The following is a 27673-nucleotide window of genomic DNA, read 5'->3' as shown; positions in this document are numbered from 1 at the left end:
CTACCTCCATCTACGCTGAACATTAAATGTTGGGAATATTATTCATCATGCTGTTATTTTAAGCTACACTAAATTAAACATTCCAAATATATACATCTTCTGTGTAAAAAAAAAAAAAAGCTTTAATATAAAAAGTGCAAGACTTGACTACCTAGAAAACCTGAAAGTTGTGTCTTAAGAACATAAGCATAAACTAACACAATTTGTAAGACTGGAAGAAATAATGGGTCCTCTGAACCTTACTTCATACGGTTTCCACTCTCATAATACTTGCAGGTTGTCAACCAATTTTGGCAATAAGGATGTCAGAAAAATAGGCATTGAAGAGATTAAACCATGACACATTCGCCCTTTGGAACATCATGCAATAGTTACAAAGAATGAGGAAGTTCCTAACTACTGACAAAGATCCCCAAATTCTGCAAACATCAATAATCCCACTTGTCAAAAGCACAGAAACCAAACATTTTAATATGTATATAGATACAGAGGTAGAGTTAACAGTAAACCATTAAAAATAGTTAAGTCTGGAGAAAAAATTAGAGTAAGAGGGTTAACAGGAAGAGAACTAGTCAAGATAGATTTTAACTTATTTATGGGAATTTAGTTTCATATGCATTATGTGCTTTTTAAGCAGCAATTAGGGCACACATACAAAAACTAAAATGTGTGGTATTTCAAAATTCATGTAAGAATTAGGATACTATTCTTTAAAATTGCCCCTTCCAGTGGTAGAATCTTGACCACTCATAAATTTACACCTGCAGTTCATCCCTTAAGACACTCCAGAAAGCTTCCGTAATTTTTAATACTGTTATGACTTAAGAAGAGAGAAATTTGATATATCTGAGTTTCAAAGTATTTGGTCATATGTAAGAATCCTCAGTGTAGGGGCACCTGGGTGGCTCAGTGGGTTAAAGCCTCTGCTTTCGGCTCAGGTCATGATCCCAGGGTCCTGGGATCGAGCCCCGCATCAGGCTCTCTGCTCTGCAGGGAGCCTGCTTCCTCCTCTCTCTGCCTACTTGTGATCTTTGTCTGTCGAATAAATAAATAAAATCTTTAAAAAAAAAAAAGAATCCTCAGTGTATTAAGACTAGTAAGTCTCATGAAGGTACCAGAAAGGGCACCCCCCCACCGCCAGTGGCTGAATTGGGAGTAAAGTGAAAGACTGCCAGATAACACAGAAAACAAGAACTGGAGTCTACCAGAAGGAAAAGCTCTTTGGGACAGAACACCAGCAAACAAAAAAGGAATCACTGATTTGGGCAAAAATAATTACATGCTAAAATCACTGGGTTTGTTTATAGTTTCAATATATCCTCCCACAGAATATTATGAAGGGAAAAAATGTAATAGTGAAATCTGGTGGACAACTCTGTAACCAAGTAAGAGTTAACACCAATGATGGGACAAAATGACATGATGTACGCCCTCTGGTGTACTGCACCAATATTTAGTATTCCTGCCAAAATGCATAACCTGAATTGAGGTATGAGAAAACGGTATTAGAATAATCTAAGTTAAGGAACTTTCCTTAAACAGCTGGCATGGACTCTTCAAACTCTTGTTGTGAAGCAGCAGCTAGGGAACTGTTGTCTGTTAGAGGAAACTTGAGACACGAGACAACTAAAGGCAATGGGTAACAGGAACAAGGGGATTGTTAAAGGTTAGTGTTAAGACATTTGGAACAATTTGAACAGACTGTAATATACTGCATCAATCTGAAGTCCTAAATTTGATAACTGGGGTGTGGTTGTGCAAGAGAATGCCCTTATCCTTAGGAGACACAAATGGAAATATTCAGAGATAAAGGGGTATGCCACTTCATTTCTGGTGGTTCAGCAAATCATACACAACATAGAGAAGGCAAATATGAGTGAATCCAAATGAGGGTATACAAAATTTCAAGGTACCATGCTGCAATTTCTAAGTTTGAACCGTTCCCAAAATAAAACTTCTTAAGTCTCTTTCTCAAGATTTACTATTTCCTGCTACTTGGGTTGACTCTCCTTACATCTAGAAAAATACCCTCCTCTAGGAATAAGAGATTGCTGCATTATCAGAATTTAAAAACATCAGCAAACCTACCATCATAATTAATTAGCTAAAATCAAGGAGAAACAGAAATACACACCACATACACAACTCTCGGCCCCGGCCATTTCCTCCACTGAGGACCACATACTATTTCAGCTGCTTAATAAAGCAATGAACATAAAAGCATTCGGACTCCTTAGATATTACAACATAGTCTAACACAAAAGCCTACATACTACTTTAATATTAAAAGCTGTTTTGCAAGACAAACAGGCGAATTACATAATAAAGGAAGGACTTCACGTATTTAAGGATAGTTACTTGGTCTATCATGTAATGAAAGAGGTCCCAGTAAAACTATATACGAAGCACCAGGCTAAATCCTTAATAAGCACTTAACACTCAAAGCCACTCAATGGATAGAAATTCCATGTACCTTTTATAGATGAAAAAATAGGTTCAGTAAAGTTAAAATGGTCTGCCCATTTTATAGGGTTAAGGAAGAGAGAGACCCATTGTGAACCCAGCTCTAACTCAAAGGCCCTAGAGCACTTGAAACCATACTCTGAAAAGGAAATTTCTTTAATTTTTAAAGATTTTATTTGCCAGAGAGAGAGATAATGAGCACAAGCAGGGGGAGCGGCAGGCAGAGGGAGAAGCAGGCTCCCCGCTGAGCAGGGAGCCTGATGTGGGACTTGACGCCAGGACTCTGGGATGACCTGAGCTGAAGGCAGACACTTAGCCCAGAGCCACCCACGCGTCCCTGAAAAGGCAATTTCTTAACACTGAAACTTTCCCTTATTACCAAACACTAGTACACTGTTCTTAGCACCTTCACCCATCTGCCTTCATGGAGCTGAGGAGGAGTGCTGGAGTACCCAGGTGGACGCTCACACGACTATACTGTACCTACAAATTAGAGTCAAGTCCTCATTGAGACCTGGGGAGAAAAAAAGATGGCCAACAGGTCAAGTGTAACTGTACGGCATATGTAAACATCCTAACCAAAGGTAGGCCCCTGAGAAAGAAGAAAGGGACCGAAGAAAGACACTTCTAGCCACTCCCTCTTTCATTAAAGGTAACATACCAAGTCAGACATCAATAGTATTTATATATTCAAGATAAAGGACCCACACAGCACTGGTTGGGCAAAGTTTCATGCTCCTTGTCATTGATTCTACCATCCCAATAAAATAAGTGCTTAGAAATTTATTTTGCTTTTTGCCAGTAAGGAGTCTTGCAAAAGAGGTCAGAGGGTGAATCCCTCTCATCAGTATGAAGTATCCATTCTTTAGGACTCAGAACCTTCCAGGTCACTTGCTGTATCAGGACAAAGCAATCCAGTTGTTTTGATGCTTTGCATAGCCAGAGGTTTCTCCGACACCCCCTCCCTTTTTTTTTTTTTTTCAACTCAACAAAAACACATTTCTCCATCAACAACAAAAAAAAGCAGACTCTTATAAGAAGATGATTTACCACTTTCCTTTGAGTTTCATTTTCCTCTCAGAAAGAAATGCTTAAAACAGTACCTTGGCAGTCAACACTCGGTGTAACTCAACTTTTTTTCCTTCAATGCATCTTTTTCCAATTATGAGTCAAAATGTACCAACACCAGGCCTGCTACTGAGAAAGGATTATTTATGTTAAAGCTGTATGGGAAGGGAGTATGTAAGTACATACAGTAAAGTTGGATGTAAGGGAACCTATGATTGGGAAATAATTACTATGTAAAGCATGCCATGGTCTTCAGGTTGTTTCTCCCTGACCTCCATCTCCCAGAAAATTACAGTACAGGAAGATATGCTCTGGACTACTACCCACTGGACTGTTACCCCAAACAACAGATTGTCATGACCCTTCTACCTACCATGGGTTATCAGATGTAAGAATTTTGGAATTAATACACTTCCAATTCTAGTAAAATAAATTTGGTTTCTTTGATCCCTGACATACCAATAATAAACAAAGGCATGAAAGGCTTTTTAAAACTTTATTTCAACATAACTATGCTTACAGAAATACACTCATACTGGTTAATAGAATGCCATTTAAGCTTAACTTATCCTACACAATTTGGACCAAAGACTTGGTACATGGTTTAAGCTTTAAAAAAAAAAAATTATTTGCAATCTGGTTTATTTTTCATCTATTACAAATGTATATAAAAGATCCTCCCATCAAATGCTGCTAAAGCAGGCAGCAAGAACCTTGAGATATTAACCTTTGGTTTGTCTCGGAAAAATAACACGTATTGCACTGTAAGTTTATAAAATTGGTGCAACAAAACATTGTTGTAATGTTTCAATGCCAGTTTACAAAGATCAATTAACTAATGGATGTTGAAAAGGGTGGGGAGCCTATGTACACAAATGAAAATGTAAAAGCTATCTGATTTAGTAAAAATTGCATGTAGATTGCAAGTCTACAGAAACCGAGATTCAGATAATTTATCGAATCTGAATTAACACTATCAGCTCAGTTCATCTGCTGAGGTCAACAAGGAAACTGCACAGACTAGCTGTTTTTCTGGTTTATGCAAAAAAGAAAATGAAGTTTCTTCCCCAGCTTTTCAGTCCGGAACTGATATTATACTACAGGCAAGGTATTCCTTCCATTGTCAACATTCATGGGGTGACATGTGATGAGGTCTACTTGGGCCTAAATTTATTTGCATTAGCACTTAAATGCAAAACAAGTCCCCAAAGTTAAAGACCACATGACTTTAGAAGGGACTCTAAACATAAAATGGCCCTTCTTGGAAGACTAGAACAAAACATCCAGCCAGTTATAAGAAGCCTTATCAGAAATGTAGCCCCTTACAAATTACACCACAATTAAAAAAAAAAAAAAAAGCAGCCCCAAAGCAGCTCTGAAAAGAGGAAAAAATATAACTTAATATATCTTGAAGATCAATGTGAATATAGGTTCAGAAGACAGAAGAGAGATTTTCATAAGACTACCTAGGATTAGGCTTATAATGTATTCTAGTATTTCAAGTTTATCTCTAGTTACTAAACATCAATTTACAAATAACATATTCACTTTTTATTCCTTTAACAAAAGGGAAAATTCTAGTTTCAATTCTATCCAGTGGAGGGGAAACTGAGAAAGCAAAGATTCAAACAGTTCCATGCAAATATCACATTTTTCAAATGGAAGAACTCCCAACTAAACCAGAAGTTCTTATTACTAACATATTTTTCATTGAAACAATTTTAACAAGTACAAATACATGGCATTAAGGTTCAGAACCTAATATAGGCCTGACAATCAAGTCCTTGTTTTCTGGAAGAAAGGCCTCAAGTCCCACTCAATTTCCAGTAACAATGTTTTCACAGATCAATTTAATAACAAGGGGTTTTAATTTCCTTCATATTTTGTTTTTAGCACTCTAGTCTTAAAAACTAGGTAAGAAAATTAGTCCAATTCCCCAGAAGTCTAATTTTTTTTCTTTTGTAGCATTGAACAATCCACAAAACCTCTTCCCCAAACTGATTCCCAATCTCCAATCTGTACTTAACATGAGTCTTTTCATACAGAATGTAAAAGTAACTTACATAAAATGTACCCATGAACATTAAAACTAGTTGTTAGAAAGATTTAACTAGCTTTATAATTTAAGATTTAAAACATAAATATTTGCAGCTTGATCTTCTGTTGACAATGATTGTCGGAGCCGTGAATTCATCTAGAATTCAACATCATTTATAAATTCCCATTCATGCACACAAAACACACACCATTAGCACACAACTTACTCATTTCTTGAGAGAATCTTCTCTTCTTTAAATCTTTGGCCTCCCAGTCAATTCCAAGTTCAAATGTCTTTTAACTCAAACTTCACTCTCAGATTTTTAACAAGTTTTCTACCCACACTTCATCAATGCTTTCCCTAATCTTTCATGTTGCATTGCCAAACTCTGAAACCTGCCTCAAAGAGATCGCCAGATAAAAGAAAATAAATGATATATAAAGTGGTTATTTCAGAACAGAACATGGGAGGATCAGAATTGTTCAAGATTCCCTACTGGGATCATACTTTGACTGAAATGAATTAACTGCTATCAGGAAGAAAAATCCTGTTGGATTCTTTCATACTCTTTGGCAACTGGCCAAAGAACCTACCAAGAAAGTTTAGAAGAACACTCTTTCTTAATACTAAGTGCCCCCACAGGAACACCAGGATAGCTGCAATTCATTTGAGGCCTCACCTGTAGAAAGCGGCTGTCACAGGGACAGCCAGGACACCCACTAGTTTGTGGAGATCCCTGAGAAAGTGTGATTTTTTAAAAATCTGGACTGTACTTAGGTTTCACCTGCCTTTTTCACTGTATTCATAGGAAGTAAGTAGCAGCTGGTCTACCAGCACTCATACTACCTCTCTCAACCTAGGTTTGCTGTATCATTGCTATGGCTTTGGAATCTCACAACTGATATTCGGTATACCCTGAAGGAGTAATTATGTCTCCTAATTCCAGGTCTGCGGTTTCCAAACATCACTTACAGTTCTTTATTCGGCTGAGGAGCCATATGGACACCAACCATCTACGTAAAAAGGTCTTCCTCAAATATATGACTTAACACTGTACATCTAGGAAGTAGCTGTACTAAAACAAGCCAAAAGTTTTTACTTATGGTTGGTATCTGAGATTAAAATCCATTTAATAAAGAGCCTAGTGGTTTGTTTATTGTAAAGGTCAATATGAGAGCTGTGAACTCACTACATCCATTTAAAATAAATAACTTATGTGAAATACAGATTCCGGCTTAGATATAAGATGTGAAATTCAAAATCAATGGATTGAACCTGCATGTTTCATTTGCTCACAAATTTGCACACACTAATATTCTGCAAAAAAGACAATTGCAGCAAAGGAAAAAGAAAACTGCCCTTTTGCAAACAAGACTAAAAGCATCCCTCCAAAGAGGTCAAAATAAACATGCATATATATGTATAAAGTGTTACTGTTCAACAAATACTATTTCTAGAAAAAAATTGAACTGCATAGGTTAAAAAAAAAACAACAAAACAATGTGCAACATCTTAAGCCATTAAAGCACCAAAAAAAAAAACCCACGAATAAAAAAACCAAAACAAACAAAAAAAAACCACACCAAAATCAATTGTTTTTATGATGATTAACATATACAAGTAAGAAATATTGATCAAAACTCAGGAAGTAAATACCTGGACTGATACAATGTCCACTGTTGGGAAAATTTTTCTTCAGTTTAAATGTCTCTCCTCATCTCTAAAAAAATTTTAAAGTGCTAACTTTATATAAAGCAGGCAAATTCTTCAAGTAATTTGCTATTTAAGTATGCCAATTTTTACAGAACTAAACAAAGAACTAAGGAAAAAAACTAAAGTGAAACAAGCAGACAGACATGGCAAGAAAAGTGACAAGTTACAGCCAGACAAAGCAACAGAATGCTACAATACCACCTTGGCCTTCTCATTTCAATTAAATGTATAAACTAACAGATTTAGGTGTCTGCTGGTTTAGTACACTACCTTCCTTGGATTTGCTGAAATTTAACCATCAATAGGTATATAGAGTCCTAAGGAAAAGAGTGCCACTTAAAAATCAACATCAGACACTAATTAAAGCAATTTAAAAAATAAAAGGTCGTCTACAACTACAAATGAATATTAAATGTAATAGATCTTATAAACTAAGAAGTGAAGCCTTATCCTAAATTACTCCTGCCCTTTAGCTGCTTTTTCAAGGAAGTAGACATTAACCAAATGGCGATTGAGGTGCTTGCTGTAATCTTTTTCCTTTCTAAAAGAGCGATCACAGAAGATACAAACAAAATCTCCCTCAGCCACTTTGACTGCCAAGGCTTCCTTTGCATTTTTCCTGCTGGTTTCTGGTGGCACTGGCCGGGCCCCATTTAATCCAGAATCATCGCTACCCTCTGACATGTTGTCACTTAGATCACTTCCATCATGACTATGGATGCCTTCGTCTTCATCCATTTCCTGAGACTCATTTACTGCCATGGTGACAGGAGGTGATGTCACAGCAGTTTTGGACACTGCTTCGTGGTTTTCTATTGGCAGGGGAAGCAGCACTGGTGAAACAGGTTCTTCGACTGCTGGCTCTTTGCCAGGGGGGTTCTCTGTTTTGTTCTCATCGGTGTCCATTTCCATTTCACGAAGCTCAGTGTCAGCTTGACACTTAGCATCTAACATTTCACCCTCTGCCATAGTCAAGTTTTGTTCAGAGGATGAAATATTGGCAGATTCCTTGTTAATAGCAGCAAGATCAGCTAGACTCTTCCCTGCCTCTTCTACCTTTTGAAGAGGGGCTTCTTTACTTCCTTCACCTTCAGTGAATGATTTTTGGTCTTTTGACTCCTCTTCTTTGAAGTTTTCCTTTGGCGGTGGTGTTGCTGGTGCAGAGAGATCCCGCGTACCTGCACTCTCCTTCGGAAGCTGGCTGTCTTTGACAGGCACTAAGCCAACTTCGATGAGGACTCGCTCCTTCCGTGCCACTTCACTCTGCGTGTTGGGCTTTTCCTTTTTATTATCTTTCCGAGGAGACTTTCTGGGACTTGGTTCCATGTGAAGAGGCGGCTCTGTGGGAGGCGGCGGCTCCCTCTGAACAACCTCCATCTGAGCGGGCCCCCCGGGGGGAGGAGGTGGCTCCGTCTGAGCGGGCCCTACGTGAGCAGGCGCCACTGGAGGCGGCGGCTCCACCGGACCAACATCCATCTGAGCAGACTCCATGGCAGGGGGCGGCTCTAGCTGAGCAGGCCCCCCAGGAGGAGAAGGCACCATCTGAAAAGACCCCTTGGAAGGAGAAGGTGCCATCTGAGAAGAGCCCTTGGAAGGAGAAGATGCCATCTGAGAAGAGCCCTTGGAAGGAGAAGATGCCATCTGAGAAGAGCCCTTGGAAGGAGAAGACGCCATCTGAGAAGAGCCCTTGGAAGGAGAAGGGGCCATCTGAGCAGCCCCCCCCGGAGGAGAAGGCTCCATCTGAGCAGGCCCCCCAGGGGGAGAAGGCTCCATCTCAATGGGCCCCCCAGATGGAGAAGGCTCCATCTGAGAAGGCCCCTTGGAAGAAGAAGGGGCCATCTGAGCAGGCCCCTCGGGAGGAGAAGGCACCATCCGAGCAGGCCCCTTCTGAGCAGCCTCCTTCTGAGCAGGCTTGCTGCCTTTTTTACCTGACTTGTTCTTTAGACTTTTCTTCTTTGTACTTTTTTTCACGCAAGTGTTTTGTTTTTTAGTCTCCTCTACTTTGCTATCACCTTTTGGCACTTCCTGACTACTTTTGGATTTGCCTTCTGCCTTCTTTTTCTTTTTTGTCACAGGTTCCTCATCATTAATACTATCTTTTAAGGAATGGGCTTCAGCTTCCATCCTTCTTTTGCTTTTCTTGGTTTTACAGGTTGTTTCTGAATTATTTCCTGTATGCACATCCATTTCTTTAGTTTCCATTGCTGATTTGCGTGTTCTGGTAGTCACTTGAGTTGAAGCATTACTAAAAGACTTTTTCTCTTTCGAAACATTATCTTTTTTCTCCATTTTTACAGGCTTCTCATTCTTCTTTCCAGCCACATCCCCCTTTATTTTTGTCTGTTCTGTTTCTTTTTTTTCATTGGTAGTATTGTTATCAGGCAGGTCAGCTTCTCGTTTTTTGGTTTTCTTTAGTTTCACTTTTGAGACATCCATGGTTTTATTAGGACAAGTAGGATGCTTGGATTTGAAGTGATACTGAAGATTACACTTCTTGGAAGCCGCATAGTCGCACGCAGGGCAATTGAACTGCCGTGGATTAACGTGTAGCTCTACGTGTTTTTTGAAGTTACTTCTATCTGCTGTTTTGTAGTCACAATGTGGACAGTTAAGAGGTTTAGGCCCATTATGAACCTGTCTTGCATGGCGGGTTACTTCATGTTGATTAGAGGCCACATAACTGCACTGATCACATTTAAATGGCTTCTCACCTAAGGTAAACAAGAGATGTTAGAGAGAACATACATTAAAACATGAATTCAAGCCATTTATTAAAATATAAGGAAATGGATATGTTAAAACACACACACACACACACAAACTATTCATTGAAAAGACTCGATCATGCACTTTACATTTACCATATTTATTTGTAGATCTTTTCTCTATCCCTTGACAATGACTTTCATACCAAATGGAAGAACAATTATTTCATTTAACCATCATCTTCTAAAACGTTCATCAAGCTAGAGCTCTTAAACATTATAATAGAACAACAATTCATCGAGAAGTACACAACAATTACCGGCAAAGTTGGTTGGGCTATGGATGTGAATTTTGGGGCAAGAGCACTCAAAGAGAAAAAATAATTTTTTTAAAAGAAAAGATAATTTTAATTGTTTTATGTTTCATTAAAACAAATGTACAATGGACATATAATTCCCACACATTTTTTTAAACTTGCAAGTTATTTATTATTATTATTATTATTTTTATAAACATATAATGTATTATTAGCCCCAGGGGTACAGGTCTGTGAATCGCCAGGTTTATACACTTCACAGCACTCACCATAGCACATATCCTCCCCGTAATTCCCATACATTTTTAAGATAAATGTTGAGACTTCTTAAGAAATATCTTACACTCCAAGCTACACTCTCAGACCTTAGATGTAAAAGTTGTAAAAGTTTTGGGCTTAGGGAACAAGAGATCTTTTCTTTAAATTTAACCCTTTTGTCTATCTCAGCAGGAGTAGAGTCAAACTTCACTCACCAAAGTCATCCAATGCCAGAATTGCTATTTTAAAGCAAAAATATAGCCAAGCCAGAAACCTTCTGATTTTTCTCTACCTTCTTTTAACAAATGGGTAAAGAAACAACATAGGTGAGAAAGGGCATACAAATAGATATGGTATGTAAAATAATCGAAAAAAGTCATGATCATTAGAGATCACAGGTACATACAATACCAAAACCACCCCCACCCCCAAATTAAAGATATAAGATTAACACATTCTACCTGAATACATACCCATCTAGATCACACTCTAGTAAATATTACCAAATGGTATCCATACCCCACTGGTCCAATGGAATGCATAGTAGAAAAATGGAAATTGACATTTATGAAAATTCATCTCTCAAACAGTCTCAAATTCATATCAAATCTAATTTTTTCATAAAGCAAATTTCTCAGACATTAAGCTTTACATGATGAGAAAATGTCTGATGATAAAATAACTGCAGAAACCAAAACTTACCCAAGTACATCAGATTGGTTAGATTGGTTATGTAGCTAACTGGACAACTCTTTTCCATGTTAGACTACTAAGAGAGTCACAAACAGAGGTTTCTACAACATGCTTCATTACTCTGTCTTGTCCCCTCCAACAAATTACCTCAGTGGACACAAACATTTGCTTAACATATACAGACACAGAATGAGGAAAAAAATTAGTGGCATAATGGTTAAGAACTTTTTTTTAGAATGAGACTATCTGGGAGATCAAATATGGGCTCTTCTCCAACTCACTTTTAAGATCCTGAGCAAGGTACTGAAAATTCTCTAAGGCCCAATTTCTGCATCTGTAAAAATACTTTTAAGTGTTATGACCTATAAATAATTTAATCCATATAAAGCACTTAGCATGGCACAGACTTAGCTTGGCACAGCGAAGCAGTCCATATACACTCCCTATAAATCATCACTTTTGAAAATGGTACTTTTAGTATGGGTAAACAAAAGGCAAGATTCATGTGTTTATCCTGCCTTTCCATTTAAACCCTACCTCTGAGTAAACAAGTAGCTGATGAATGAAGTTTATCTCTTTAAGAAAGTATTTGTGCTAATAAAAGAATTGTAATGGAAATATTGCCAACTGTATAACCCCTAACAAATGAGGGTATTTACACAGCCAGCATCAAAGTAGCAAGCCTCCACCTATGAAATGGTCAGAGAATGGGAGTTCATAAAAACCTATTTAAATTTTGATGGCAAAATTTACTTGCTCCATTCATTCCTGCTCAATTTTATTTTCTTGCCTTTAAGTCGTGCTTGTATTAGATCTAGTCATCAAAACTGCATAGGTTTTTAGCACCTAATATATTTTTTTGCCTTTTATCAACGATTTTAATTCTTTTCCAATTCTAGTATTTACCTACATTTTTCATCTTTATAAACATGTCAGATGTCCACTTTATTCTTCCCAAATTAACTTAATATGTAGCAAGTTCGAAACAGGAAAGATTTTTATATACTTTACATATTCTGATGAAGAAGAATCCAGAAAGAATAGCAAAAGGGACTTACTAAAGAGTAATGGGGCATACACTTGATTATTACTTTGCAAAAAAATTACGAAGTTCTGATAAAGCAGCATGGGATGACTGTCAAAAACATCTCGTAGAAGAATGTCATAATATTCCTTTTGACAGAAGTCAGACTATTAGTCGGGGGTAGACCATGGGAGTACGGACCAGAAAGGGTGAGGAGGGAGCACTTCTGAAGGTGTATAAATGTTTCAGGTCTTCCTCTAGGGGGCAGTCAAACAGGAGAAACCACGTGAAGTTACTGACCTGTCTGCTTCAAGACACATGTCTGCATTTTCATGTGTGTAAACTGAACCTCAATAGAATACTGTTTAAAAATTTACTCTATGTACCTGAAACTAATGTAACATTGTGTATCAACTATACCTCAATAAAAAGTACATTTACTGACCAAAAAAGCCAGGGCCACATAGTAAGTTGAATTTGACATGACATACTAAAATGAAAAAAACGGCAAAGACACTGGGAAAAAAACATTCTAGAATTCATTATACCCTCAAACCATAATGTCTTCCAAATAAGCCCAGCCTATTAAAATAGTGCTTCCACAATAATTATCAAATACTTGGTGAAAGAAAAATAAACTTATGGTTGAAAAAAGTATTTTCCATTTTAAGAAGAGTAATAAATGGAGGTGGAAGTTGGCAAGTTGTTGATCTTCTTTAACAACAGCATCCATGACACTCATTGTGGAAATATATTCAAAATGAATTCCTATGCTAGCAGAATGGGGAACTAGTCAGTGTGATATATAAAAAAATTATTATTAACAGCAAATACAAACTGGATGTATTTCATCTGGAATGAAATATTTCATCCAGGATGAAATGACAGCATCTCCACTGAGAGTAAGAAAGGGAGAACTGTGGATGTCCGCATATCTCAGACTAGCCCGGTGGTGAAGGATATTTTAATACCATTAGGGAGAAACACCAGTAAAATGGAGAATAACACCAGATAAGGTTAGATTAGTGTGTCAATTTTTCACCTCATCAACATTCTGATCCCTTCCTACTTTGGCCTAAAGAAACCTAATCCTATGGTTGAATTGCTCTAAGTAAATAACCATTGTGGTTTTGCTTTATAAACCCATCTGTCAGCTAAGCTAAAATGTATCAACTCCTTAGAGCCTAATTTCTTCCAAAAATAAGAGAATGAGCACATACTTTTCCTCTCTGAAATACACTCACATGAACAAGGGAAAAAACAAGGCCCAGGGGACCTTAAAAATCAGACTCCAGACCACAGAGAAGGGCCGCAAGATATTCACTCCATGCAACCCATTCAAAAAAAGACTACCTATCCAATCTGACCTAATTTAGCCTCAGTGTACTTATGAGGGCTATCAGCAACTTCAATTAAAAGTACTGAAACATAAGATCTCCTGGAAATAATTGCACACTCATACACAAAACAAACTAACCATGTTTGTTTCCTGTTTGCAACTCAAACTACTGGCACCCAATAAAAGACATGTCTCTGCTCCCTCCATATGCTGTGGTTCCAATTCCATTATGCTATAGCTTCTAGAGCCATTTTCTGAGCCATAATTTCCTTTTAACGATGTTGATACCTGAAAATGGGAGGGGTGAGGCGTTTAAGGCTAAATCCTAGCTCTTCTGATTTAAAGGAATGACAAAAATTAACCACAGATAAACCATTTATCCTCTCTATATCTGTGTCCTAATTCATAAGCTAGGATTAAATATTTAAGGGGTACTAAGATCAGAGATATTAAATTCCAATTTCTCAGTACCTGGCATGCATGCAACAAATAGTAGCTATTATTGGGGCACCTGGCTGGTTCAGTCAATAGGGCATGTGATTTTTGATCTCCGGGTTGTGAGTCTGAGACCCACACTGGGTGTAGAGGTAACTTAAAAAAATAAAATCTTTAAAAAAAAATAGTAGCTACTTTAAGAGACTTTTAAAATACTTGTACTGTAACCGTAGTTACTGAATATCATCTTTTTAATACAGCTAAGAAATTCAAAAGACAACAGTTAGCAAACACAAAATTATTCCGGCAGAAGTTACTGACTAGTCTAAAACACCACAGACACTTAAAGGGTGACAAAAGTATTATCCATTCAATGAGAAGATACAAGTATGTTATCATTCTAATCCAGTAACCCAGCAACACTAATAGTGGGTCAACCAGATAGGACTTCAAATGAGACACAGGAAGTAGAATACAAGCATTCAGATTTGATTTCCAGTGTACAAATAATACAGGGCACAGAGACAGAAGAAAAACCAAGTGACACCATGAGAAAGCAAGTAAGACAAATCCAGAAAGGGGGACATTCTATAGGAAAAATGGCCACATTTCTTCAATCCCTTAGTTTAAGTTTCCCCATTGGTAAAATGGGGACAGCAATTGAACTTCTACATTATTGGATAGTTATAAAGGACAAAAATGAGTTAACTCACGTAAAACTTAAATGTTTTATTTAAGGGCCAGAGCAGAACTATCAATAGAACATAATGCCTACCCTCAAGGAAGCCTGAAAGAGCTTCCCAACGACCCTCAGAAAATGAAACCAGGAAGCACCCCTAAGCAATAAACTCAGGTATCTGGTTAAGTGACTCAACTCAATAGCTCAGGAGATTTAGAAAGAATATTCCAAGTATATTAACATGACAAGCACTGAGGATGAAGAAAAGCTAGCCCACATATTATGTGAACTCTTCATAGCTGCTCAAATCAGAATCTGTACTATAATCAAATGTTACTCAATTACCGACTTAAAACAGCAATATCCAACAGAAATAAAATGCAAGCAATATATGTAATTTTAAATTTTCTGGTAGTCACATTTACAAAGGTAAAACTAAATTTTACTACTTATTTAACCCAATATAACTAATGTCATGTGAACATGTAATCAATACTTTAAAAAAATTTTTTTTAAGTTGTATTTAAGTCATCTCTACACCTAATGTGGGTCTCAAACTCATGAGCCTGAGATCCGGTCACATGCTCCTCCAACTGAACCAGCCAGCCACCCCAAAATAGGTATTTTAGGTGCCTTTATTTATATTGTTTGAATTCTGCTATGTATTTTATACATTTCAGTTCAAACTAGATACATTTCACAAGCTTATAATCACATGTGGCTAGTGGCTACACAAGCAGACTGCACAAATTTCAATTAATTAACCTAAGGGACATGAGTCTATATAGACTTCTGTTAACACCAAGATTTTGACAAAGCTTCCCTACAGGGGTATATATTCTAAATTTGGAAGTAGAGTATTCTGATCACTTGTGGTGGTTCACCAAGGGTCAAGGGTGAATTACAGCCAAATGAATTATGCTTTCAAGACCACCTATGCTATTATTTACTTTTTAACTTTGCCATCTATCTACCTTGATAATGGGGACCAATTCTCGTTAGTGATCACAATTATTCCAGTCACTGGAGTGGACAAATCTCCCACTGCATTTACAGTACTGCATTTTACCTAGTATAGGTTAATAAACTGAGATCCTGGATTATCTATTATTCTTTCAAGTTTGGCTTTTGTAAATCAGTTCACAGAAGTCTTATCAGCTCTCAAAAAAGGACAAACCCGCATTTTAGGACCTGAGAAGTTAAGAAGGGAATACCTGTAAGCTGGAAACCACACACTATGAAATGTGGTGTTATATTGTGTTGGGAGTGGGGGAGAGGGTGAGAAGGTAGGGGTTGCTCAAAATGTACGAACCAGTGCTGGTCTGTAACAGCATTTCAAGTTTTATTAGTCACAGAACTTGATCTGGTGGAAATTATGGATTGTCCACCCAAGAACAGTGTATGCGTGCTTTTATGCTCAGTTTCAGAGTTACACCTATAGATTCCTTCTTAAGAACCTAAATTTAGATACAGTGTCACATGAATACAACACTGATTTTTAACTCTAATTTCTAAATTAAAAATAAATCATAAATTGATTTTTTAAATAAACAAATAAATCATAAATAATGACCCAGTTCCAGGTCTGGAAGGATTTTGTTACAATGATGTATGGTTTACTAAAAATCATAGAAGGGTTCCCATTTCTTACCAACCTGAATGAGTACGCATGTGTCTAGTTAGATGAGTCTTCTGAGAACTTGAGTAAGGACAGAGTTCACATTTATATGGGCGTTCCCCTGCAAGAATAGAAGGATTAGGGTTTAAATATGATAAAATAAGGTAAATAAAATTCTCACTAACAATATACACGATATTCAGTACTGAGCATTTTTTTTTAAATATTTTATTCATTTATTTGGCAGAGAGAGTGAGATCACAAGCAGGCAGAGGCAGGCATCGAGAGGGGAAGAAGCAGGCTCCCTGCTGAGCAGAGAGCCCGATGCGGTGATCGATCCCAGGACCCCGAGATCATGACCCGAGCCAAAGGCAGAGGCTTAATCCACTGAGCCACCCAGGTTCCCAGTACTGAGCATTTTTTTTTTTTTAAAGATTTTATTCATTTATTTGACAGACAGAGATCACAAGTAGGCAGAGAGGCAGGCAGAGAGAGAGGGGGGAAGCAGGCTCCCCGCTGAGCAGAGAGCCCGATGCGGGGCTCCATCTCAGGACTCTGGGATCATGACCTGAGCCGAAGGCAGAGGCCTCAACCCACTGAGCCACCCAGGCACCCCTGAGCATTTTTTGATAAGGATTCTTTTTCCTATTCCTGGCAAAATGTTCCATTTTTTATTATGATTAGGTAAGCAAATGATTTAATTCAGAATTCACATAACTGCATTTCAGCTTTGCTGACAAAAAAGATCACTGGCTTTCTGAATTCTCATAGCCCTTTTAATTTTCATAGTAATGCTACAAACTATCACATTAAATATTAGGAACTGAATAATTACATTGATAAGGTATCAAGGAGCATCCTTTAAAAAAAATTAGAATTACCCTTAGGAAAAAAATCTACCCAAATTTTCTCATGCTATCACTCAGAATTTTTTTTTTTTTTGGATTTTTGTGAAGGGTAAATCTATCATTTGAAATTGCTGCTTAAAGCCAAGAACACGTGAGTGGAGATGCTTAAGCTAAAAATTTCAAGTAGCAGACAGACATTTCACAAAACAGATCAGTGTTAAGGTAAATCATGCTCATAAACCCATAAGGACTGACAGTAACTGAAGATGAGAGGATAATGATTTCAGTACTAAAGAATTTAAGACTTCAATGGCAGGACATACATGTTTTTTGGACATGGTTTGTCAAACACAAAACATGTTTTTTTTTGTTTGTTTTTTTAACAAAACATGTTTTTTAAAAAGCACACTCGCGCGTGCGCGCGCGCGCACACACACACACACAAGCCTAACAATTTATAATTTCTTTTCATATGGTTTTGGCCACAAGATAATAATTACAACCCTGGGCAAGTTTCCTCATTAGAAGTAAAAGCACCTTCACTTACTGGAACTGTGAGAATTTAAATTTAAGATAATACACACAGAACATCTGATATTGTGCCTGGCACATAGTAAAGCCCTCAATAATACCAGTTATTATTTTGTCTATACAGTAAGTTACAGTAACAGATGTGTCTAGCAAAATGGACAAGGGACAGAAAAAACAAAGTGAAAAAAGAGGAATACTGTAATGAGTAGGAAACGTGTTCCTAGTAGCCATGCAGCTGTTATTAGTTGGTAGCTATAGGTCAGCTATAAATAGGTCATATCAATAGAATTCCTACTTCAACCTGGAAGAATTTTAGCTTAAAATATGTTTAAAGTATTTCTATAAACATATATAAATGACAGATAAGCACATGCAAAGATCCTCAATATCTTTACCCATGCGGGAAATGCAAATCCAAACCACAATGAGATGAAGACTTCGCATCCATGAGGATGGCTATAATCAAAGGACAGATGTTAAAGAGTATTGGTCTGGATATGGAAAAATCGGAACATTCATACAGTGTGAAACTGTAAAATAATACAGCCACTTTGGAAAATAGCTTAGCAGTTCCTCAAGCGACTAAACATAGTTACCATACGGCTCAGCAATTCCACTCCTAGGTATGAACAGTTGACCCTTGAACAACATGTGTTTGAACTGTTCAGGTCCATTTATACGTGCTTCCTCCCCCCACCCCCCAACAAATATAGCACAGTTCTGTAAATTTATTTTCTCTTCTTCCGGATTTTTTTTTAAAACATACATACATTCATTCATTCGTTCACTTATTTATTTATCTGAGAGGAAGAGGTATCGAGCAAGGGCAAGACAGAGGGAAAGAATGCCATGCAGACTCCCCACAGAGTGCCGCCCAGAGAACCTCTATCAAAATCAAGTCAGATGCTTAACCCACTAAGCCACCCAGGCTCCCCCTCATGGATTTTCTTACGAAGATTTCCTTTTTTCAAGCTTACTTTACTGTAAGAATACAGTATATAATACATACAACACATAAAACATGTTAATTAACTATGTTACTGGTAAGGCTTCTGGTCAACAGTAGGTTCTTAGTGGTTAAGTTTTGGGGGAGTCAAAAGGTATGTGCAGATTTTCAACTGCCCCTAAATTCTGCACTGTTCAAGGGTCAACTGTACATATCCAAGAGAAATAAAAATGTGTCCACACAAATGTGTATATGAATGTTCATAGAAGAATTATTCACAATAGCCAAAAAAATGGAAAACAATCCAAATATTCTGATGAATGGATAAACAAAACATGGTATATCCCTATAAGAGATAATCTGCCAGCAAAAGGAAAACAAGTACTGTGCATAGGACATGAATGAACCTTGAAAACATTATGCTAAGTGAAAGAAGGCAGTCACAAAGGACCATATATTATTGTATGATTCTGTTCATGGGAAATGTCTAGAATGGGCCAATCCACAGCGTATGGTATGAAAAATCCATTGCAATTAAGCTGTCCTGGAAAGAAAAATTAATGGAAGAAATATCAAATACCATTATAGATAAACAAAGGGATCAATTAAGGATAATTTAAATTCTTTATAAGAGAAAAGATTGCTTCTATCTGTGCAATTCTACAAAACAGGCATAAATACTCTAGAAAACTTAGTGATTTTTCAGTAACACATAGAGGCAAAAATGTCATCTTTTAGAATTTGTGAACTATTGTGGTTGTTTTTTTTTTTAAGATTGTGTTTATTTGAGAGAGAGCGAGCAAGAGAGCGAACAGCGGAGAGGTGTAGAGGTAAGGGAGATGGTGGCTCTCTGTGAAGCAGAGAACCCGATGAAAGACTCGATCCCCTATGTGGGATCATGACCAGGGCCAAAGGCAGATCCTCAACCAACTGAGCCATCCAGGCACCCAGAATTTGTGAACTGATTAAAATTATCAAACCCACAACATTAAAAATCTTTTAATTGAAGACTCAAATGAAAATCCTCAGCCCATCACATATTACTCACAAAAAAGAAAACTGAACTTTGATTCTTAGTCTTAGTTGTATAGTATGACCTTGGACACATCACTTCAGGGTTTCCTCTCAGTAAACACAGACTATTATAATTTAGTTCCTCAATAGATTGTTCTGCAGATTAGCAGAGAAGTACCCAACACTGGCCACTCAAAGAACAGAAGAAACCCATTAAGTGAAATCTGAAAACTAGGGTACTTAAATGAGAAGTGAGTCTATTACTTATCTCTACTTTTCAGCATTAAATGAATTTATTTTCCTTTATAAACACATTTTTCAGAACCATGCATTTAACACCAGAAATACTCAGAATTTACATAATTGAAATATTATCCTCCCAATACACACACTACCAAATTGTTTTAAAATGTTTACCAAAAATTAAAAAAAAAAAATTCACAAAGATAACATTAGGAAGAAAAAAAAATCTTTTCAATAAAGTTCAACACTAAAATTTGGGGGGGGGGGAGGAGAAGACACTAAAATGTGAAATGAGATACATACAAGCAATGTTACCTTACTGAGAAAATATCAACTTTAAATTAATGGGGAGAAAAATTTATTGATGGTACAGTTAAGCATATAAAATACATCCATTAAAAATTAGTCACCTAAACTGCGGTTAAAATAAACCACTATACAAAAAAACACTATAAATGGCCAAGAGTTCTTGGTTTTCTTTCCCCCCTGCTATTGCATTTTTTTTTAAAGACTTAATTATTTTAGAGAGAATAAGAGCATGTGCACCTGCAAGCAGGGGTAGGGGTAGAAGGAAAGGGAGAGGGGCAGACTCCCCCTTCGAGCACAAAGGATCCATGCAGGGCTCCATCCCAGGACCCTGAGATATGACCTGAGCCAAAATTTAAGAGTTGAGTCAGAGGTTTAAGCAACTGAGCCACCCAGGCACCAAGTGTTCTTGTTTTAAAAAACAAACAAACAAAAAATGCTTTACATTAAAAAATTGGAAAAAAAAATAACAAAAACAAAACTGGAAATACACACAAAATACTAAAAGAAACCTTTTCCAGTTCTCTCCGTTTTCTTTTTGGGTCTAGAAATATTCTTAAATTGACAAATTTAGATTTACAGTTGAAAACATTTTTAGCTTTTATGGGAAGCATGAATTATCAAAATACAACTGACAAAATCAAAATGTATTAAGACAAAAGCACTGGGGTGCTGATCATATTCTCTATGTTGACTTCCATGGTGAGTAGGAGTACATATATTTGTTAAAAGTCATCAATTATACTTCAATCAAAACAATTCATCAAAGTGTACAGATAAAACTCAGGCCATGGCTAATACCTGAAAGCTCTACAGATCACAGCCAATCCATATTAAGACCCAAGATTTTAAAAAAACTGTTAAATGAATATGAAGTAATTATGGCTGAAGTATACAGAGTAGCTAAGACTTCTTTTAAGATATTGTACATGAGGTTTTGTCTGTTTAATTCAAACTCTGTTTAATTCAAACTATTAAGTGATTAATGGGGTAGAATTTCCAAGTAACTTTGATTTCCTATGCCATGTAATTTTGTAATGTTTGAACTTCCAGACTTTGGAAACTAAAATGGTTTTAAAAGCATGGAGACAGTCACAGGTTATAACAAATTCCAAAGGATCTCCAAACTTTTTTACCTGACTAGGTTTTAAAGCCATATAAGTAATACTGGAGCATTCTCCTGGAACTTAGAATCTTGCCACAGACATCTTTTCTTCCCATTTTTTTTTTTTTTGTAAGTTTATCTGTGAGGAAGAATGCATCTATGTGGGGGAAAACAAGCCAACTCCACCCAAACAGAGCTTGATCCCACCATGAGAGATTGTGACCTGAGCTAAAAATCAAGAGTCAAGCGCTCAACTGACTAAGCCACCCAAGTGCCCTCACATCTTTTTTGTGACTGAATTTCATCTGCAAGTTTTACTGTTTAAGTCTACCACAATTCAGTAAAGCACTACTGATTCCCCTCCCCACTGTGCCCTACTTTACCTGTGGGGTTCAGTCTACCCAGTGATAAACTCTTGCAAAACGGATCTGATGCAAACAGCATCCTAAAAACCCTTTTTACTTGTGATCCAGACCACTATACTAGATTACCTTATCCGATTTTGTTCAGATCACTAATCAGTCCTCAAAGGTACCAATTCTTAGCAAAAAAATGTAATGTTAGAAAACTACAAGTTGCAAACATTTCCTTAAAAAAGGAGACTCCTTGGGGCGCCTGGCTGGCTCAGTCAGTGGCACATGCATCTCTGCCATGATGGTGTTTCAGGGTGCTGAGGAGAAACGGGGGAGTAACCACTAACAGACAGGGTTTCATTTTGGTTTAAGATGTCCTAAAAATGGATCGTGGTGATAGTTACAAACCTTTGTGAATATACTAAAACCAGTGAACTTTAACTTAAATGGATGAATTCTGCAGTAGTGGACTATATCTCAATAGAACTGGTATTTACAAAAAAACCTGCCAAATGTGGTAAAATATCATTAACTAATGAATACAGGTAATGGGTAGTACATGTTGGTATTTTCTTTGAGATGTCTGAAATTTTTCATATTTTTAATGTTGTTCCATTTTTTTTTATAGAGTAACTTACAAACTAGAAAGGTTCTCTTACCTGTATGAGTTTAAGCATGCTGAAAGACATTGTTTTTTATCTGAAAAATAGCTTCATTTTTCACGTGTGTTTGTTTTCTCAGGAAAATGATTTCAAGTGTGGTAATCCCACCAATCTTTTAAAAACCAACTTTTCACATTTCTAGGTTTCGCAGACAAGGTTAAGTTGTTCCACTCAGGAACTCAATACCAAGATAATTTATCTTAAAAGTTTATGGCTTCTGTGAAATGGATCTATGCAAGGGTTAATCAGAGTTTTCCTTTTTGTCTAAGTCCTCAATGGCTTTGAGAAACTATGCAGCATCTTCGATGTATTCACTACTAACTAAACACATCTTCTAAAAAAAAAAAAGTAGTCCAATTTAATTAAATGATCTACTTCAAGTTGTTAGAATAAAGATTTTAATAAGAACATGGATAATATCGGTCTTGGTCATTCTGTGAAGTAAGTGTTCTTCACTTATCCTCAATCCCAAAGTTATTACCCCCACGGAGAGAGAAACTAAAGCACAAAGAGATTAAATTAAGTCGACTTATTCAAGGTCACAAAGACAGCAAATAATGGGACCAGAACTTGACCCCAGAATCCCTTCTTCAGTGCTACTTTAACAGCCTACTGAATTAACTATCAAAAGTGAATTGAACTTATGGACTACAAGGTAGTCTTACCTGTATGAGTTCGAACATGTTGAACGTAATTATTTTTTCTGTCTGAAAAATAGTTGCATTTTCCACATGTGTATACTTTCCTTGGAAAATGGTTTCTCAAGTGTTTCCTCCAGTGATACTCGCTTACTGTGGTATACGTGCAAATGATGCACTTGTAGACTCGCTCATTATCCCCAGCTCTGGTGTGGTGTTTCAGGTGAGCAGTATAGTGATCATACCGATTGGTATTATAGCCACAGCGGTCACAGCGAATGGGGCCCTTGGAGAAATCTCCCTCCTCTGCAGTGGAAGACCCAGACTCTCTGGCTTTTGCTTGCTTCTCGGCACTTTCTTCCACGAAAAATTTCTTGGCACTATGAACTCTGATGTGATGCACAAACTGCTCTTCAGATTCGGCTTCATACTGGCATGGCTTACAGCGAAAAGGTTTGCTCTTCAAGTTCTTGCATTTGTCCTCTGCTCCAGGTGTTTCAGGGGGAAGATCTTTATTTGAGCTGTAAATTTCTGGGGCAGCTGATACCTCAAACACAGGCTGTGGTTCTACAACACTGAGTTCCAAACTTTCCAGTTCCATGTTTTCCAATCCACTGGGTTCACCTTTGATTTCAGGAGACTCCTCAAGTCCTTCTCCATCACTATCTGAAAAATTGTTATCTCCAACAGGCATCAATTCTGCCATCTGTCTTTCTTCACCAACCAGGTAATCACAGCAGCTGCCGTTTACTTCCCCAGTTAAGGCCACATTTGCCAACATGATAAGCTGAGGCGCAGCCAATTCAGCTTTGGAGAGGTCATGCAAGTCATACATGTCGTTAGGCAAGGTCATGCCAATGTTGCCACTGCCCGTGAACAGCCCTCCTCCTCCAGAAGACTGCCCCATTACCTGGGTGGCCATGACTGTATTCTGAATTCAAAATAAGACAAAAAGTACAAAACCAGTTTAAACACAACATCCAAAACATTGCTCCAATACTTCATTAACTTAAATTTTTTTTCAAATATAATCTTTCAATAAATGAGCTTTGTTAATCGCTAAAATTAAGGCTCTGAAGTATTTTTGTACTACCAAATTTTCCTTATTGCAGTCACCCAAAAAAAATTCTATTATCCCTACAAAAATGTCTATCAATTGTCTGACATTACTCATCCATCAACTAGGCCTACCACTGGCATGTCTTCCCTCAAGCACTTTTAATTCTTCTGGTGAAAAAATAAGTAACTTCATTTTTATGTTAATTAAATTATTTTTCAATTCAATACATGAATAATAAACTGCTGTCCTCTCAATTCCCCCTTTCCACAGTTTACTGGTCAGAAAAGGGAGAACCCCAAAAACCATACTGTTCATTTGTTACGTACAAATATCTGGACAGTAGAAGCCTGTAGTAACTGGTCAAATGACCTGAATTTCATATAAATTCAACTAACTCCAGAAAAATAAACCACTGTGAAAAAGTACCACTTAAGTTTATTTTAATGACTCGACCTGTTTAAAAGAAAAAGAAAAAGCAGAACTTTTTTCCTTGTTAAAAAAAAAAAAAAAGGGAAGCTCCGTATATTCAAAACTTCACAAATTAAAGAAACTTTTAAGCCCTCTAACAACCGTACAACTCAACCCGACAATCAGCAACTTTCTTGCATTGTGCTTGACTTGGCCTACTTGCTTAGGGGAAGCCATTACAAGATCACCTTCCTGAAAACATGTTGGGCTTTTAAAGTCGCCTTAACCACGTCACTTTCCAATCTAGAAGGTGCTATTCTCCAACTGAGTGCTGTCTTGCAAATTAGAAAAAGCAAAATAAGTGGCAAGCACTCAAAAAATCAAATCAAACTCCAACCCAAAAAGCAGTCCGTTTCACCCAGGTGCATTAAACACAAACCGACTGAGTTATAACGTACCAAAACTTGGAATCAAATGCCATCACAGAAAACAAACTGAGGGCCATAGCAGTCCCAGGGCTTAACAGCCCAGGCTACTCGGCAATTTACCCAAACATCGACTTTTCTAATACCCTCCCAACCCTAACTACCGTCCCTAAAGGAATTTTCACGTTTGTCAGGAAGGCCGTCTAAGCACAGCCCGAAAACCCAACGTGTTGCACGAATTCCTACGTGCGGCTGCCACCAGCGCCTGCCTCGGCGGCGGCATTCCTGACTGAAATAGGCATTCGGCCATTTTCTCAAAATACCAAACACAAAGCAGCTCTTTGCAAACTCGGGCGCTCTCGCTTCCTCTCGGCTGGGCCCGCTCACTGCACACATTTACACACCAACTCGCGGGAGTTGCCCCAACACTCGTCCTGAAGCTTTTCCTGAGTTCCCCAACACTAAGAAAAGCAAGGTGGGCAAACTCGGGGCGCCGTTGGGCCAGACCAAGTCTTCCCCATTCAGGGCTGCCCCCTCCCCGGCCCGCGGGCCCGAGTCCGGGAAGAGGAAGGAAAGTTACCGCGTTGCCGGCGTCCTAGCTCCTCTCACCGCCCCTGGGCTCACCCTCCGCAGAGGGCCCGGGAGGCTCCGCGGGCGCCCTCCCGAGGCGTCGGGCCCCTAGCGCCGGAGGGGGCCCCCACGCGCGCTGGCCGCCTCCCCCGCGCCCCGGAAGTTTGCGAACTCACTCCCCCACCGCGCCCCGCGGGACGCGCGCCCCGGCCCCGCCAGCTCGGGCGCCGAGGTGGTCGGGTGCGGAGGGCCGAGGCGGCGGGGCGGCCCGAAAGCAGAAATCGCTGTCCAGCCCCATTGGCGGAACCGCCCGGGCCGCGGGGCTGACTCAACCCGCCCGGCCGCACTCAACGGCGCCTTCCGGCGAAAGGGAGAGGCCGGAGAGGGAGGGGGACGCGAGGGCCGCGGGCCGACGAGGGGCTGCGGCGGGACCTGGGAGCAGGAGGACGGGGAAGAAGTTTCAGGACCAGCGCCACAAGCAGCTCCGCTCCTCAGGACCGACTCGAAGGACGCCCGGGCCCATGCGGAGGCGACGGCCCGGCCTCGACTGGGGAGGGGGTCCTGGCTCCACACCGCTCCCCAAGGACGCCCCCGGCCCAGCCCCCGGGCCGCGCCGGTGTAACCCGATCCCGCTCGGCCGCCCGCCCCCGCCCCGCGCCGCTGCCGCCGCCGGAGCCACAGTATCTGCAAATCAGCCCTGGACAGCGCCTCGCTCCGCGTCCTTCCGCGCCCTCCCCCTGCCACTGCCGCCGCCGCTGCCGCCGCCGCCCGGCCGGCCCTCCCCCACCCCGACCGAGCCCCCAACCCTGAGCCGCGCTTACCGGCCTTCCTAGGCGAGGAGGGGCGGGAGACCCGGCGCCGCCGCGCCTTCTCCGACTACTTTTCTTTGTTGCTGGAGTTTCGGGGGGAGGGGTGGGGGAGGATGGAAAAGTTGGGCGCTGGGGACGTCGAGGCCCGCAAAGGCCCAGGAGTGGGACTACAGAGAGTGCTCAGGCCGCCGGCTCTCGCTCCGCCGTCCCGGCCACCGCCGCCGCCGCCGCCGCCGGGGTCTGTGGCCCGGGGCCTCGGCGGCGCTTGCTCTGCTGCTGCGCCGCGAGCTCGCGGGAGCCGCACATTCCAGCACAGGAGGCTGCGCCGCGCACCCAGCCCGCGCCGCCGCCGCCGCCGCCGCCGCCCGCGGGACACGCCCCCTCCACCGCCCGCGCGCGCCCGCGGGACACGCCCACCCCGCCGCCCGCGCGCGTGGCCGCCCGGCGCGCCCCGCCCCTTGGCGAAGGGGTTTGCTCTGGGCCCTGGCTGGGCTGTGGGCGCGCCTACCGGGAGCCGCACCTAATCCGCCCGGCCCCTCACTCTTGCCCTTACGTCAAAAAAGAGGCGAGCCCCGGTCCCTTTCTCGATTTCTTTCATAAACAAACGACAGAAAAGTTGCCCCTAGCCCTGGCGTGCAAGGATGAGAATAGAACTGTTAAAAGAAAAATCTGCAGGCTTTGACCGTTCCTTTAGAACCACTCTCCCCCGCCTTTCAAGTCTAAAGCGCTCGAAAATACCCTTTAGAATCTCTTGAAATCTCCACCCACAGCCACCCTTAACTAATTAAACGTTAAGCTCACGCGGTAAAAAACGCATCCCAAATTTTAAACAATAAGCGAAGAAAATGCAGCCAGTTTCTGAGTTGTGAGAAGAAAATGTCTCGGTCAGATCACGGACTCAAAACAGAACTGAGGGGACGAGTCCATAGACCCGGCCGGTAGCAGGTCATTCCTGAGCCTTCAAAACACGATTTCAGTGGAGCAATTACCCTCAGATTACAGGACAGTGAAGCAGAGGGTGAGGACATGGAGGCTGCCTGGTCACCACGTGTGGGAGAGGAACCTGGCTTCCCTGTTTATAGAGTGGCGCAACCATGCAGAATGGTTAAAAGCATAGTAATAAGCTTTTAAAAGAGAAAGAGAGAGAACGTAGTCTCATGTACCCCTTACCTTCTGTCTACAACAAATGCCTTCTTAGTCTTCCTTTGAACCCTAAATCATCATGCCCATCCTCAAAAATTTATTAGCTTCCTTAAACCCCTTAGTTTGGCATTCAAGGCCCTGACCAACCTGATCTAGATAAATTGGACTATCACTAGGATTAAGATAGAGGTAGCAGCAAGTGTTACGGGGGTTCAGAGTAGGGAGATGATCTCTAGCTACCAGAATCTAGATACTTCTCGCA

The 27673-nt window shown here is 39.8% G+C and overlaps 1 protein-coding gene across 2 annotated transcripts; it reads right to left on the bottom strand.

The window, feature by feature from the left end:
• Positions 1–4019: 4019 nt before the first annotated feature.
• REST (RE1 silencing transcription factor) lies at positions 4020–26635 on the bottom strand. Of its 2 annotated transcripts, none has more exons than XM_080797245.1 (4): positions 26281–26635; positions 23024–23927; positions 16388–16471; positions 4020–9993 (listed from the first exon to the last, which is right to left on the bottom strand). In XM_080797245.1, exons 2-4 carry the CDS (start codon positions 23916–23918, stop codon positions 7739–7741), a joined length of 3234 nt encoding a protein of 1077 aa, XP_080653371.1. In that variant the 5' UTR covers positions 23919–23927; positions 26281–26635; the 3' UTR covers positions 4020–7738. The 2 variants fall into 2 exon arrangements, with proteins under 2 accessions (XP_080653371.1, XP_080653372.1); XM_080797246.1 differs by lacking the exon at positions 26281–26635 and adding an exon at positions 25470–25530.
• Positions 26636–27673: the final 1038 nt, after the last annotated feature.

The sequence above is a fragment of the Martes martes genome, assembly GCF_963455335.1.
Source record: "Martes martes genome assembly, chromosome: 2".
NCBI lineage: Eukaryota > Metazoa > Chordata > Mammalia > Carnivora > Mustelidae > Martes > Martes martes.
Note: the sequence above shows the minus strand (reverse complement) of the source record. Positions and strands in the feature narration are given on the sequence as shown.

Coding starts and splice junctions, on each gene's coding strand:
- REST (XM_080797245.1), bottom strand. CDS start 23,918: ATGGCCACCCAGGTAATGGGGCAGTCTTCTGGAGGAGGAGGGCTGTTC. Junction 16,472..23,023: donor ACATGTTCGAACTCATACAG/GTAAGACTACCT, acceptor CTATTCTTGCAG/GGGAACGCCCATATAAATGT. Junction 9,994..16,387: donor ACACATGCGTACTCATTCAG/GTTGGTAAGAAA, acceptor TGTTTACCTTAG/GTGAGAAGCCATTTAAATGT.